Source organism: Mus musculus, chromosome 7 (genome assembly GCF_000001635.26).
Source record: "Mus musculus strain C57BL/6J chromosome 7, GRCm38.p6 C57BL/6J".
Taxonomy (NCBI): Eukaryota; Metazoa; Chordata; class Mammalia; order Rodentia; family Muridae; genus Mus; species Mus musculus.
The window spans coordinates 88,265,746-88,281,045 of record NC_000073.6 but is presented as its reverse complement, the minus strand read 5'-3'; the positions used below and the strand labels follow the sequence as shown (position 1 = coordinate 88,281,045).

General features: G+C 38.5%; 1 protein-coding gene across 3 annotated transcripts in view; it reads right to left on the bottom strand.

Moving 5' to 3' along the window:
- The window catches only part of Ctsc (cathepsin C), a 37,838-nt gene extending 34,816 nt beyond the window's left edge, over nt 1–3,022 (bottom strand). For 2 of the 3 annotated variants that reach the window (NM_009982.5, NM_001311790.1), the window contains exon 1: nt 2,672–2,961. In NM_009982.5, coding sequence (NP_034112.3) covers nt 2,672–2,843 — 172 coding nt within the window. In that variant the 5' untranslated portion in view covers nt 2,844–2,961. Of the gene's footprint in view, nt 1–2,671 lie in introns of all 3 variants that reach the window. The other variant, XM_006507320.4, reaches the window with a different exon arrangement.
- Between the last annotated feature and the right edge of the window lie 12,278 nt (nt 3,023–15,300).

Below are 15,300 nucleotides of genomic sequence, written 5' to 3'. Positions count from 1 at the left end.
TATCCTCCTTCCGAGTTTCCACTCTGGAAACCCACTATCCTCTCCTCCATCCCCTTACCTCTATGAGAGTGCTCCCCCACCCACCCACCCACACTCCTCAAGTCTCAATTTTGTTCCCTCTGTATGGTGATGAAGAAGGGCTCCTGGCAAGTCTGTGAAGAACATTGTGGTGTCAGCTAGCACATTGGCAGAGAGATCAACCAAACACTTAAAATATCTTCCCATCTGGGTGTGTTAATCCAGAGTCAGAAGTAGGTGAGTTTAAATCCAGCCTGGTCTACACACTGTTACATCCAAACCAGGGCTATATAGCAAGGCACTGTCTCCGAGAGAGAAGAGGGACCTGGGAGAGGGAGGCAGGGAGAGAAAATATTTTCTTCTTGTAAAAAATGGGGAGGGGACTGTTCAAAATTAGAGAAATGGGGGCAAGCTAAAAAGAAAAAGAAAAAAAAAACTGATCAAAAAAAAAAAAAAAAAAAAAAAGACTACATAAAAACACTGACTTAAGCCGGGTGTGGTAACGCACACTTTTAATCCCAGCACTTGGGAGGCAGAGGCAGGCGGATTTCTGAGTTCGAGGCCAGCCTGGTCTACAAAGTGAGTTCCAGGACAGCCAGGGCTACACAGAGAAACCCTGTCTTGAAAAAACGGGGGGTGGGGGTGGGGGGGGAACACTGACGTAAATGTTACCTCTCTCCTCAAAGATATAAAAATAATTTGAGTTGATAGGTACTAATGTTTAACTTGCATAATAACAGGGTCTTTTTGGGTTGGGTTTGGTTTGGTTTGATTTTTTGAGACAGAGTTTCTCTGTATAGCACTGGCTGTCCCTGAACTCTCGCTGTAGACCATGGTGGACTCGAACTCAAAAATCCACCTGCCTCTGCCTCCTAAGTACTGGGATTAAAAGCGTGTGCCACCACTGCTCTGCTTCTGTGTGTCTTTAACTGTTGGATTAGAGTCAAAAGTAGATTTATAGGTAGAGGCTATTCAGCTGTTCAGCTGTGTCCATCTTAGAGTTTTACACATTAGTCTCTCTCTCTCTCTCTCTCTCTGTCTGTCTCTGTCTTTCTTTCAGATTAACAAGCTAGATGGAGACTGTTGGATTTCAGCAAGCCCCCCCCACCCCCACCCCAGGGGCTTAAGTGCATATTTTACACATCAAGGCAGGCCTGACCTTCAGGTTCTTCCAGTATCCCTATGTCCCTACCTGGTGTACCAAACCTTGAACTTTCCAGCCTAAGGGTTGGGCTGCCCTTCCACCAGAGGCTCTTCCCTATATAATCCAGTCATTTTGGTCTCTTGTCCTTCCTTTTTTTTTGGTTTTTCGAGACAGGGTTCTCTGAGTAGCCCTGGCTGTCCTGGAACTCACTCTGTAGACGAGGCTGGCTTTGAACTCAGAAATCCGCCTGCCTCTGCCTCCCAAGTGCTGGGATTAAAGGTGTGTGCCACCACTGCCCGGCCTCTTGTCCTTTCTATCTTCAGACCTTCTCTCCATGGGAACTTTCAATCTCTTCCCCTTCTCCTCTGTCTCCCTTCCCAAGGCTGTTTCCCTGATCTGTGATCTTGCCTCCCCTGCCAAAAGCAGTTTCCAAATAAACCTGAGATATAGATAGATAGATAGATAGATAGATAGATAGACAGACAGATAGGTAGATAGGTCCCTGATCTGGCTTGAATTAGCTCATTTTACCGTGAAGGAATAACTTATCAGAGACTTCATATGATAAGGCGATGCAAACCTTTTCTCTCCCTTCTGCCTCATCTCCATGCTCAAATTTAGAAAAGAAACAATTGTAGACACCACCCAGGATTAAGCTAAACCCAGTCACCTGGAATTTAGTAAATGACTCCTTGTTGGAGGCAGGGGAGGTGGGATATATGACAGCATTTATTCTACTCACAAGAAAACTACAGTTCAGAGTTGAGTTTCTCTGTGCAACTCTGACTGGGGAGACCATAAGTGTCACTCTTCTTATCTGTACTACTGTTTTCCTATATCCGAGGCACGTGGAATGCCCCAGTCTTCATTTACTACATACTCACTGAGAGCCAAGTGTTAGGCATTGCGTTTGCTTCCGTCATATCCAAACACTACTGTAAAATGTGACAAAAGAGACAGGAAAAAGCTTTTGTATATCTCTCGAAATTCCTTAAACAAGGCGTCCAGAAATGTCAAGGAAAGTAGCAGATAAAACAGGCCCAGTTTGAAGTGGTCTCTTCCCACTACCTCACAGGGAAAGAAGGAGCGCCCCCATTAGAAAGAAAAAGAAAAAAAAAAGAAAAAAAAAAAAAAAGAAAAAAAAAAAAAGGCTAACTCCTAGAGTCTGAGCTCAGCAGTCAAGACTCTGAATTTTAAAAACAAGAACCTGTCAGACCTGAGTGAAGGGTCAAGAAAGCAGTTCTCCACTCGCTTCTAAGAAATCAAAGCAAATAAAACAAGTAAAAAACCAGGGGCGCGTTTCCTTGAACATGAGTTGTGAGATAATCAGGAAAATAAGTGTAAAGTTAGAAGTTCTCAGCAGCTCAAATTCAACTTAGCGGCCCTGGCTCTGATCCCCCAAGGGGCCGTTCGTCAGCTCTTAACTCTCCAGTCACCCAGAAACGCCGGCCCCAAGGCAAGGACTCAGGGACAGAAAAGGACAACTCGGGACCCTGGGAAGCCGCTTACCCATCACCGAGCAGTTAATGTCGCTTCGGGAACTTCTAGGGCCCACCTGGAACACCCAGGTGCCCAGCAGATCAGGGTAGGTGCAGTTGGCAGGAGTGTCGGAGCGCACGGTGCAGACTCCCAAAAGCACCAGCAGCAGGACGGCGCGCAAGGAGTGGGTCCAGGGACCCATGCTGACGGCGCCCGCGGAGCAGATGGCAGAGAAAGCAAGTTCAACTGGAACACCACTCGATGGCAGTCAGGCGACCCTAGTGGCTCCCGCCTTAAAATACCCAAGAGCCCGGAAACCCAGGGTCCGCGGGGCGGGGTTACAGGGTGGTGAGAACAGAATGAGGTGGGGGAGGAGCGGCGAGGCTGTGAGGACGGGGGCGTGGAGTGACTGAGATGTAGGGAGGGACAGGGTGTGACTAGGTGAGGCAGCACGAGGTGGCCTGAGGAAGTTAGTTAGTGACAGTGTAGGGTGGGGACAGGCACCACTAGGAGGAAGAAGGAAAGTGGCCTTTGGGGACCTCTGCCTTTCAAGGAACGCCAAAGCTGAGAACTCTGTAGCGGTGTTTTGTAATGCCAGTGTGATTAAAATAGAATCTACCCTGTGCAATACAGGGTTGACAAGAGTCTTAAAGTCTACTGAGGCTAATTCTCTTTCTCTTGTTTTTGGTGCACTTTCCTGCATTTCTGACTCCGTGGAAAAACTTTACTAGCTAACCTAAGATAGTCTTGAGAATTTCTGTTCCATTTACCAAATCTAGCTTTTTATCTTCAGGGTTTTCTTTGGTTTCCGGTCTGCCTGTTTACCCGAAGATTTCAATTGTAGTGAACCTTTACAGGTTGGGTGAATCTGTTTTGTTTTCCCTCCCTGGAACTTTATTAGGATTAAGTTGAATGGGGTGGGGGTTGCGGGTGACTGGGGTGATCACATTGTGATCACATTGCTCAAGCCCTTCTGTTTTCAGAATGAAAGCAAGAATTAGAGAAAGAGGAAGTAGCTTGCTCAGGATGAAGTGGTCTTCTGAGCTCCTGTGTCAGGCTTTCCCAAGGGCGAGCTGAAGGGAGCATAGTTGAACCTTGCCTCCTCTGTCAGTCTTCTTGCCTGCAATTGTTAAGTAGTAATCTTTAGCGAAGCATCCTGCTCTTGTGAGAGCTGTTTTGAGTTGCCTGGCTGTTGTTGGCTGGGATCATGATCATTCTGAGCTAATCTGAGAATACAGAGATGAACCAGGCAGACTTGATGAGCCTCTTTGACCTAGTAGGCTTGTGCACTTTGTTTCTTTTTAAACCCCATCCCACAGATCACAGATATTTATGTGCAGACTTTTTTTTTTTTTTTTCCACTGAGTACATGCAGTCCGAGGAAGCAATGTGGTTGAAGAACAAACCACTTCTGTCTCTGAATTCTGCTTTAAAAACACTCAGGCTTCTAAGCCTGAAGGCACACTTTGATAGGGGTCCTTCTTGATAACTAAGGGGCTAGAGTGTTCTTTCATATGAAACTAGGCTACAAGAGCTAAATGGGGAGGAGCTGACACCTTCTAGATCTCAAAAGCCTTTATAGGATTAAGAATTGACATTGTATAATTAAGCTAGCATTTTCTTTTAAAGGCCCCATTACAGATAGCATCACTTTCCTAAATTTCTACAGTTTGTCGTTGTTGAAACATTTTACTAAATGATCCATATCTTAGAGCTAAACGTGGGATCTGGGAATTCCTTTGATGGACATAATCAAAGTAGAACACTTACTTGTTAAAAAGAAATTAAAGCAGCCTTTCTAAAGTCAATGGCAAAGATTGTGGGTCACTTTGGATTAATGAATGCATCCTGATATTAGGAAATGGAGATTTAGAGAGTTGAATCACTTGTCAAATGTCATTGCCAGTTAGGGAGAATCAGCAAGAAACATGTGCAAGTTGCACGCCCCAAAGTTTAGTATATGTTGAGTGATATAAGATAATATGAGTTTCTAAGCAATACACACTTGTCCTTGGGCCTCCGAGATGGTACTGTATAGTGTGGCTCAGGAAGTGTAATTCCAGTGCCAGTTTATAAACTAAGTTATGCAAGTTTCTGAGTTTTACCTTATACCTCTGCCAAACCAGAGAATGTTGAAGTAAATTCCAGCATTTCTTTTCAGCAGTGTATTTTTTAACAGTCTTTTAGATGATACAAAATCAATTTGAAGTTTAGGGAGCATCTTCAGGAACTTTCTCAGACTTGAAGTCTGGCTGTGGCACAATCTGTAGATCTGTTACTGTCTTTTGCCTTTCTTCTTCTTCTTCTTCTTCTTCTTCTTCTTCTTCTTCTTCTTCTTCTTCTTCTTCTTCTTCTTCTTCTTCTTCTTCTCCTTCTCCTTCTCCTTCTCCTTCTCCTTCTCCTTCTCCTTCTTCTCCTCCTCCTTCTTCTTCTTCTCTTCCTCCTCCTTCTTCTCCTTCTTCTCCTTCTCCTCCTCCCCCTCCTTCTTCTTCTTCTTTTATTTCTCCTCTTCTTCTTCCTCTTCTTTCTCCTCCTTCCCCCTTTTTCTTTAATTTATAAGGTGTATGTAATTATATCTCAGCTGGTTTTACAGTGACTAAGTGAGTCAATAACAGATAACTTCAGGTATCACACACATTTGCCACTGTGTATATTTATGGTTTTAGAACCATTTTTCTTCTCTCTTAAGCTTTTTTTTCATTGCACTTATATATTGATTTTGTATATGTAGGAGATACACATAGTATGGAGTAAATTCCAGCCTTCTACCGAATGAGTCCCAGGTTCAAACTTACATATTTAGGCTTGGTGGCAAGGACTTTTACCCAGTGAGGTATCTACTAAGACTGTCACTATATACCTTAGTTAGGGTTTTACTGCTATGAACAGACACCATGACCAAGGCAACTTTTATAAGAACAACATTTAATTGGGGATGGCTTACAGGTTCAGAGGTTTAGTCCATTATCACCAAGGTGGGACCATGGCAGCATCCAGGCAAGTATGGGGCAGGAGAAGCTGAGAGTTCTACATCTTCATCCGAAGGCTGCTATCAGAATATTAACCCCCAGACAGCTAAGATGAGGGTCTAAAAGCCCACACACGGTAACACACCTACTCCAACAAGGCCACATCTTCTAATAGTGCCACTCCCTCGGTTGAGCATATACAAACCATCACACTGTATAAATATCTATTGGACATCTTTCCCCTGTCATTAGATCTCTAAACCCTAGTTTCCAAAATAATTCCTAACATACAACTAATTCGCCACATATTTGTTAAAAGAATGAATGATATAATGATATTTGGCATCATGATTCCACAGTCTGCCTTGTGAATAAATGTGAAAAGCACCATACTTGAATTCACATCAAAATAAAAGAACTTAGAGGCAGAGAGAACATGGGACATATCAACTCTGCATGTGGGATTTGTTGTTACAAATAGTTCTGGCATTGATGATAAGAATAATAATTGCTTTTTAGTCAGTGTATTAAATTTTATTAAGGCAATATACCATCCTATTTAATAAATAGCACCAAGGCAATAAACACAAGCCTTCCTATATAATAGGTATGGTATAATTCTACTCAGTAGCTATTTTGAAATTCGATCTTATTCTTAGTAAATCTGAGGCTTAAACAACTTTCTTGAGATTAATGTCTAGAAAAGTAAAAGTGAGAAGGGAATATGTATAGACAGAATCAAGACAAGGCAGCAAAGAAGGTACGGCTTAGAATTGGGGATGAGAGGTGCACATAAGGAGAAGTTGGAGGTAATCAGAGTCAGTCCAGCAAGGAATTTGGGTTCCAGGACAGCCCATACAGAAGTGCGACTTGGGCAGAAATGGTCAATTTCTGACGTGGGAGCTGTACTTTCAGTGACGGGCCTGAATAAGAATCTAAGATGGATTCTGGAGTCTTGAAGTGAGCACAACCACAGTAGGTACTTGTAAAAAGAAATGGACTGACTGTGTGTGGCCACTGTGCAGGTCATGCTGGGGAGACCGGTTCAAAATTATCCTCAACAAGATAAAAAGAGACAACAGTTTGTTAGAGTGTTATAATGCCCTGTCTGGGTTTGGTACTTTGTTTCTATCCTTATTGCTACACACCTCTTCAAAACTCCTCATCCTGCTGCATTTGTGTGTTTCCTTCTAATGATAATGATTGACTTTTCTTCCACACATCGTGCTTTTCCACCATAGGACTGTATTAATTTTGTAAGTCAAGATTTATCACAAAGTTCAGCCAATATCTTTCCATTCATTTCCTCCATGAAATGGATGAAAGAAAGGAAGGCAGAAGGAGAAAGTTATGAACCTGATCTGAACCTGCAGTTAGTGAAGGCTATCTTTGTAATGCTGCCTGGTCCATTAATTGTATTGTTGCATTATTTCCCAAACTCTTCTCATAGCTCAGGGTGCCTTTGCTTCCCCCAGCCCCTTCTTTCTTTTGATAAGATCTCACTATGTAGTCTTGGGTGGCCTCGAACTCATACTCACTATGTAAACCAGGATGACCTGCTACTCATAGACATCTGCCTGCCTCTGCTTCCCAAGATCTAGAATCAAAGGAGTGCTGCCATGTTCAGTTTCATGAAAACTCCAAGATAATGCTCATTCTACTATGATTGGCAATTGTTTTTGCTCTTGTTGCTGTTTTTAAGAAAATAACTATTTATTTAACAATAACGGCAATAACATGAAATAGAACTAGACAAACCCCAAGCATCAACTCTGAGAATGTCTTTGGTAGAGGCCAGAAGAGACTTCTGGTTTTTGTGTCTTCATCTTCACAGTGAGCACTTATGCCTAAAGGCTGCACTTAATTACATGACTACGTGACTGCTGACTGAAACTTACAAAAAGCCCCTGTACACCTGGTTGTGCCAATGGGCCTGACCAGTTAAACTCCCTTCTCATGTCTCACTTCTGTTTCTGTCATAAGCCCTTTAAGCCTCAGTAAACTAGCAGTTCCATGGTACTCTATGTCCTAGGAACCACACTTCTCCATCTCCGTTTTCTTCTCTCCTACCTATAAATCTCTAACAAACTTCTCTCTAAACCCCATCCCCTATGGTCCATGAAGTTTGTTCTTCAGATTATTGAAAGAAGAACCTGAAAAAACACTGGCTCAGGGCAGTATTGGAGTTTCCAGACACCTAGACACACCTGCCCCACCATTCCCTACAGCTAAGCCCCACCCAAGTGCTGAGAGAAGCTCTGTAGTTTTCAAATCTTTGCAGTATCCTCCTATCAATAACAGTAAAATGAAGGTGCTAGATGACATACTTTTTTCAAAGCCAGTAGTGTGTCTCTTCACAGTAGTGATGTATCCTGAGATGAGCGCCGTCGAGTTGTTGGCAAACATCATGGAGTATAATCATAAAAGCCTTGTTTACCTAGCCAGATATTTTCAATCTTCCTAGCACTTTGACTTTTTAAAATTCCTCATGTTGTGGTGACCCCCCAACCATAAAGTTATTTTTGCTATTGTTTTGCATTTTATTACTATTATGAATTATAATGCAGATATATGATATGCGGGATACATAATGTGTAGCCTTTATGAAAAGGTCATTGAACCCCAAAAGGTTCATGACCCACAGGCTAAAAACCTCTGATCTAGACCAATGACTCTGTATGGTATTTTGCTACAATGAAAAACCATGGTAGATTCAAATTTGACAAAGCTGTTACACTATTAACATGATTGATATACTATACTATGTTACAGTAATCCTCCCTTTTTAAAGAAGAACTGTCTTGGAATGCAGTGTGTTGACTATAGTATCCCAGAACTAGAATGCCATTACTTGAGAGGCTGAGACTAAAAGATCAAGAGATCATAGCTACTCTGAGTTACAACTCAGACTTCATCTTAAAAACCAAAAAAGAGAGTTGTTTACTATCACTGTTAAATAGCATCACCATGTGGTTCATAATCTTGTTTTTATATGACCAGCAGCAGTGTTGATTTCATGTAACTCCCATAAACACATGAATAACGTACTGTGAAAATAGCTTAGCTATAATAACTTTCTACCTGACATCCTGTGAAGGAAGCTATCTCAAAATTGTGTGTCCTTGCTCAGAAGACAGCAGAGATGCTGAAGCAGCAAGTGGTTATAAGACCACAGCATGTATCTAAGAATGGAAGATCACAGAAAGTACACTCCCTGTTAGTTCTGGATTGATAGCCTCATTTTTTACTATGAAGTATGGGAATACTCTAGTTTTATTCAAATAATGTACAAGAAATATATGATTATCCTTGAATTTGATGGAATCCTGAGCATAAGACATTTTAAAGAAATATTCTTGATATTTTAATAGATTTAGTTGTATATAATATAGCCACCTTTTAGGTCAATCTGAGGGTAATCTCTCAGAATTTACTGCTTCTGTTGATAGATAAGGAAACAGAAGCTTAGAAAAGTAAGTGTTTTTTTTTTTCGTGGGTTCACTGCTGGCAGCTATAAACCCAAATGAAGAAATGAGGTTTTACATTCGAATGTTAGAATGCAGCTAAGAAAGTGAGGCTTCTCTAATGATTAATTCAGTCAAATACAAAAGAAGAGAAACAGGTTTTGCAAGTGAGTTGTGCAGACTGGAAGCTGCTGAGTTGTGAATTGCTGAGCTAATCTGTATTATGATTTCACTCCCACTTCACTATCTACGTGTATTGCATCAGCCTGGGCTTTTGAAGCAACAGTTTAGAGAAGCATTCATTCCACCAAGAGTAAGATTTTCCCATGGGCCACAGAATGCCCTTAGCTGATCATGCTTCTTGTCCAATGTACCATCATCACTTCTTCCTGTTACTCACAGCAACTACCTCCTATTATCACAAAGTATTCTTTGAACTGATGCACAAGACAAGAACCTCAGTGTCTCGCCTCATATTTTCAGCTCCTGTCTCTCCCAGCCACTTTCTCATCTGATCACTAGTGTACCCCAGGAATCCTCACCACTGCACATTTTTCCTTTATCAAGTAACTCCCCTGTTTAAAACGCCTTACTGAGTTGTCTTTTTGTTTGTTTGTTTGTTTTTTATCATTTGGGGCAAACTCCTATGATCCCCGTGTGTCTGAACTTACTAACCCTTTATTCCTCTGGTTGCTCACTGTCTTAAAACATTTGACAACCAAGTTGTCCAGATCCCTTTTCTCCACAGTATCTTTATGTCTTTCTGTCCTCTCTGCCTGCAATACTTCAACACATTCTTAATGACAACTCATTTGCACTTCTTGGGAAATTCTTTATTGTGAATAATTTACAGCCTCAGCAGCTCCTCCCCAGAGCAGAATAAAAAGAGTGTTGCTAGTCAAATTTATTACTTTGCTTATTTGTAAATATTTCTTAAAGCCATGTGCAATTAATCTCTCTGCTCTCTTGGAACAGAGGCAACAAGCTATCTGAGGTTTGGTTGTCTCGTCAACAAGAGATCTCCTACAAGTATTATTAAATGTCAATTGAGAGTATACTACTTTGCTCTCCAGCTTTTAGAATCAGGTTTGCCAGGAGCAGATTTTTACAGGATTAATATTAACATTAACAAAGGATAAATTTGGTAGCTCTTACTCTATACTGTTCACTTTTAGACAAAGTCATCCAGCCTAAGAGAGAAGTTGTAAAAGTTGACCCCAAACTACTTAACAAATAAGACCGTGTGTGAAAAAAACTTAACAACATTGGGCAACAGGACAGCAAAGCTGTGTGTCATCGTTTTATTTTCAAAGCTTTGCAGTTTAGGTTGGCTTCCTTTTATTGTTATAAGCAATGCCAGGAGGAAAAGATAAATTCGACCAAGTGAATTCTGAAATGGCAGAACTACATCTTTACAAGAAGAGACCAGAGCAAAGCCAGCTGGCTTATAGTGGCAGAAATGAAGGTCAAGACAGTCATCTTTTACAAATGGAGAAAGGCTTTTCCTTTTCAGAATCAGATCCCTTCCTCAATTAATGCCATGGTGAATTTAAACATTGAATTTCCGTAGTAATTGAAAGGACAGAGGGATTTATGTGTTCCGCCTCCATATCCTTAAGGTGAATGCGTAGATAGATGATACAGGCTTGATAGATAGATAAGTAGATAGATAGATAGATAGATAGATAGATAGATAGATAGATAGATAGATAGATAGAACTTTAGAGCTCATGTTAAAATTAGGAAGCCCTACAAAAGGGCTGGAGAGGTGGCTTACTAAGTAAAGTGCTTGCCATGTAAGCATGAGATCCTGAATTGTACTCCACAGCCCCTCCCCCATGCAAAAAGCCAGGAGTAGTGATGCCTGCTGTTATTATAGCACTGGGCAGGTACGGAGAAGTACCTAGTGTACACTGGCAGTCAGCCTAGACAAATGGGAAAACTTTTGGTTGAATGAGAGACCCTGAGGTTTTAAATAAATTATTATGTGAAATATTTAGAAGGGATGTGCCATTTCCTTGCATGTTTCCATACAAGGAAAACAATAATTTCTTGATGATACACACACACTCGTGCACACATACATGCACACGGGACATGCACACATGCAAACACACACAGGTTATGCCCATTAAATGGTAACATGTTCAATACACTTCTCCTCATTCTTATTTTCATTCCTAATAAAATACTTTCATTCTTTCAATTATATTATGAAGATCTTCTCATTCAAGCAATTGAATTAACTTACAGAAAATAATTGTACAGTGCTAAAGATCAATAATAAATCTATTTAACAATTTCCTTATTATTGCACATTTGAGTTTATCTCTGGGTATTTCAGCATTATCATTCTTCACCACTATAAACAATGTCATAATAAAATTTTTGAACATGTATCTTCCCGAAAAATACATTCATTTCTCTTAAAAAGTAACAATTGAAAGCCTGTTGTCTTTTCTCTTAAAAAGTAACAATTGAAAGCCTGTTGTCTTTTCTCTTAAAAAGTAACAATTGAAAGCCTGTTGTCTTTTCTCTTAAAAAGTAACAATTGAAAGCCTGTTGTCTTTTCTCTTAAAAAGTAACAATTGAAAGCCTGTTGTCTTTTCTCTTAAAAAGTAACAATTGAAAGCCTGTTGTCTTTCTCTTAAAAAGTAACAATTGAAAGCCTGTTGTCTTTCTCTTAAAAAGTAACAATTGAAAGCCTGTTGTCTTTTCTCTTAAAAAGTAACAATTGAAAGCCTGTTGTCTTTCTCTTAAAAAGTAACAATTGAAAGCCTGTTGTCTTTCTCTTAAAAAGTAACAATTGAAAGCCTGTTGTCTTTCTCTTAAAAAGTAACAATTGAAAGCCTGTTGTCTTTTCTCTTAAAAAGTAACAATTGAAAGCCTGTTGTCTTTTCTCTTAAAAAGTAACAATTGAAAGCCTGTTGTCTTTTCTCTTAAAAAGTAACAATTGAAAGCCTGTTGTCTTTTCTCTTAAAAAGTAACAATTGAAAGCCTGTTGTCTTTTCTCTTAAAAAGTAACAATTGAAAGCCTGTTGTCTTTTCTCTTAAAAAGTAACAATTGAAAGCCTGTTGTCTTTCTCTTAAAAAGTAACAATTGAAAGCCTGTTGTCTTTTCTCTTAAAAAGTAACAATTGAAAGCCTGTTGTCTTTTCTCTTAAAAAGTAACAATTGAAAGCCTGTTGTCTTTCTCTTAAAAAGTAACAATTGAAAGCCTGTTGTCTTTCTCTTAAAAAGTAACAATTGAAAGCCTGTTGTCTTTCTCTTAAAAAGTAACAATTGAAAGCCTGTTGTCTTTTCTCTTAAAAAGTAACAATTGAAAGCCTGTTGTCTTTTCTCTTAAAAAGTAACAATTGAAAGCCTGTTGTCTTTTCTCTTAAAAAGTAACAATTGAAAGCCTGTTGTCTTTTCTCTTAAAAAGTAACAATTGAAAGCCTGTTGTCTTTTCTCTTAAAAAGTAACAATTGAAAGCCTGTTGTCTTTTCTCTTAAAAAGTAACAATTGAAAGCCTGTTGTCTTTCTCTTAAAAAGTAACAATTGAAAGCCTGTTGTCTTTTCTCTTAAAAAGTAACAATTGAAAGCCTGTTGTCTTTTCTCTTAAAAAGTAACAATTGAAAGCCTGTTGTCTTTCTCTTAAAAAGTAACAATTGAAAGCCTGTTGTCTTTTCTCTTAAAAAGTAACAATTGAAAGCCTGTTGTCTTTTCTCTTAAAAAGTAACAATTGAAAGCCTGTTGTCTTTCTCTTAAAAAGTAACAATTGAAAGCCTGTTGTCTTTCTCTTAAAAAGTAACAATTGAAAGCCTGTTGTCTTTTCTCTTAAAAAGTAACAATTGAAAGCCTGTTGTCTTTCTCTTAAAAAGTAACAATTGAAAGCCTGTTGTCTTTTCTCTTAAAAAGTAACAATTGAAAGCCTGTTGTCTTTCTCTTAAAAAGTAACAATTGAAAGCCTGTTGTCTTTCTCTTAAAAAGTAACAATTGAAAGCCTGTTGTCTTTCTCTTAAAAAGTAACAATTGAAAGCCTGTTGTCTTTCTCTTAAAAAGTAACAATTGAAAGCCTGTTGTCTTTTCTCTTAAAAAGTAACAATTGAAAGCCTGTTGTCTTTCTCTTAAAAAGTAACAATTGAAAGCCTGTTGTCTTTTCTCTTAAAAAGTAACAATTGAAAGCCTGTTGTCTTTTCTCTTAAAAAGTAACAATTGAAAGCCTGTTGTCTTTCTCTTAAAAAGTAACAATTGAAAGCCTGTTGTCTTTCTCTTAAAAAGTAACAATTGAAAGCCTGTTGTCTTTTCTCTTAAAAAGTAACAATTGAAAGCCTGTTGTCTTTCTCTTAAAAAGTAACAATTGAAAGCCTGTTGTCTTTCTCTTAAAAAGTAACAATTGAAAGCCTGTTGTCTTTCTCTTAAAAAGTAACAATTGAAAGCCTGTTGTCTTTCTCTTAAAAAGTAACAATTGAAAGCCTGTTGTCTTTTCTCTTAAAAAGTAACAATTGAAAGCCTGTTGTCTTTCTCTTAAAAAGTAACAATTGAAAGCCTGTTGTCTTTTCTCTTAAAAAGTAACAATTGAAAGCCTGTTGTCTTTTCTCTTAAAAAGTAACAATTGAAAGCCTGTTGTCTTTCTCTTAAAAAGTAACAATTGAAAGCCTGTTGTCTTTTCTCTTAAAAAGTAACAATTGAAAGCCTGTTGTCTTTTCTCTTAAAAAGTAACAATTGAAAGCCTGTTGTCTTTTCTCTTAAAAAGTAACAATTGAAAGCCTGTTGTCTTTTCTCTTAAAAAGTAACAATTGAAAGCCTGTTGTCTTTCTCTTAAAAAGTAACAATTGAAAGCCTGTTGTCTTTTCTCTTAAAAAGTAACAATTGAAAGCCTGTTGTCTTTTCTCTTAAAAAGTAACAATTGAAAGCCTGTTGTCTTTTCTCTTAAAAAGTAACAATTGAAAGCCTGTTGTCTTTTCTCTTAAAAAGTAACAATTGAAAGCCTGTTGTCTTTCTCTTAAAAAGTAACAATTGAAAGCCTGTTGTCTTTCTCTTAAAAAGTAACAATTGAAAGCCTGTTGTCTTTTCTCTTAAAAAGTAACAATTGAAAGCCTGTTGTCTTTTCTCTTAAAAAGTAACAATTGAAAGCCTGTTGTCTTTTCTCTTAAAAAGTAACAATTGAAAGCCTGTTGTCTTTCTCTTAAAAAGTAACAATTGAAAGCCTGTTGTCTTTCTCTTAAAAAGTAACAATTGAAAGCCTGTTGTCTTTCTCTTAAAAAGTAACAATTGAAAGCCTGTTGTCTTTTCTCTTAAAAAGTAACAATTGAAAGCCTGTTGTCTTTCTCTTAAAAAGTAACAATTGAAAGCCTGTTGTCTTTCTCTTAAAAAGTAACAATTGAAAGCCTGTTGTCTTTCTCTTAAAAAGTAACAATTGAAAGCCTGTTGTCTTTCTCTTAAAAAGTAACAATTGAAAGCCTGTTGTCTTTCTTGGCTTCAGAAGCTTCTACCATCCTCACCATTCTCCGTGCTCAAAAACTCCTTTTTCTGAGTTGTTTTAAGTATTTCAGATTTTTACAGTTTGGTTGAAATATTTCAGGTATTACTTATTTAGTTAGTTAGTTAGTTAGTTTTTTTGAGACAGGGTTTCTCTGTGTGACCCTGCCTGTCCTGGAACTCACTCTGTAGACTAGTCTGTCCTTGAACTAAAAAAATGTGCCTGCCTCTGCCTCCCAAGTGCTGGGATCAAAGGTGTGAGCCACCACTGCCCCGCTGATACTTAATTATTTTATTTGAACCTTGCATTTCTAATTTATTTGTATGAGCTTTTAGGAATAACAATATATTAGGCCCTCCAGTTTCTTTTAATAAAAACTACATCCCTTGGTGCTATTTTTTTTGTAATTTAAAAAAATATTGCTTATATTGGATTCACAACTTCCTCTCTATGTTATTTAAGAGAACCTGTTTCCTATGTTATGAAGTTATCTTTAGTGGAACATTTTGTTATTAAGCTCAGACTGTTCTGGAATGTGGTCTATAGAGTCTAATTTAAAATTTTGTTAATATTTTCTTTGTGGTTGAGTTAATTTATCAGTTTGTAAAATAAACTTATAAAAAACTTACACTCTTTTCTGTTCAAAATAATGCACTACAAATTGAATATGTTCTTTCTGTAACCTTTTTTTAGGGGCTGGAAGGTCAGGAGAGGGTTAGAATCTAATTGAAGTATTCCTTGTTAATTTCAAATCAACTTTGC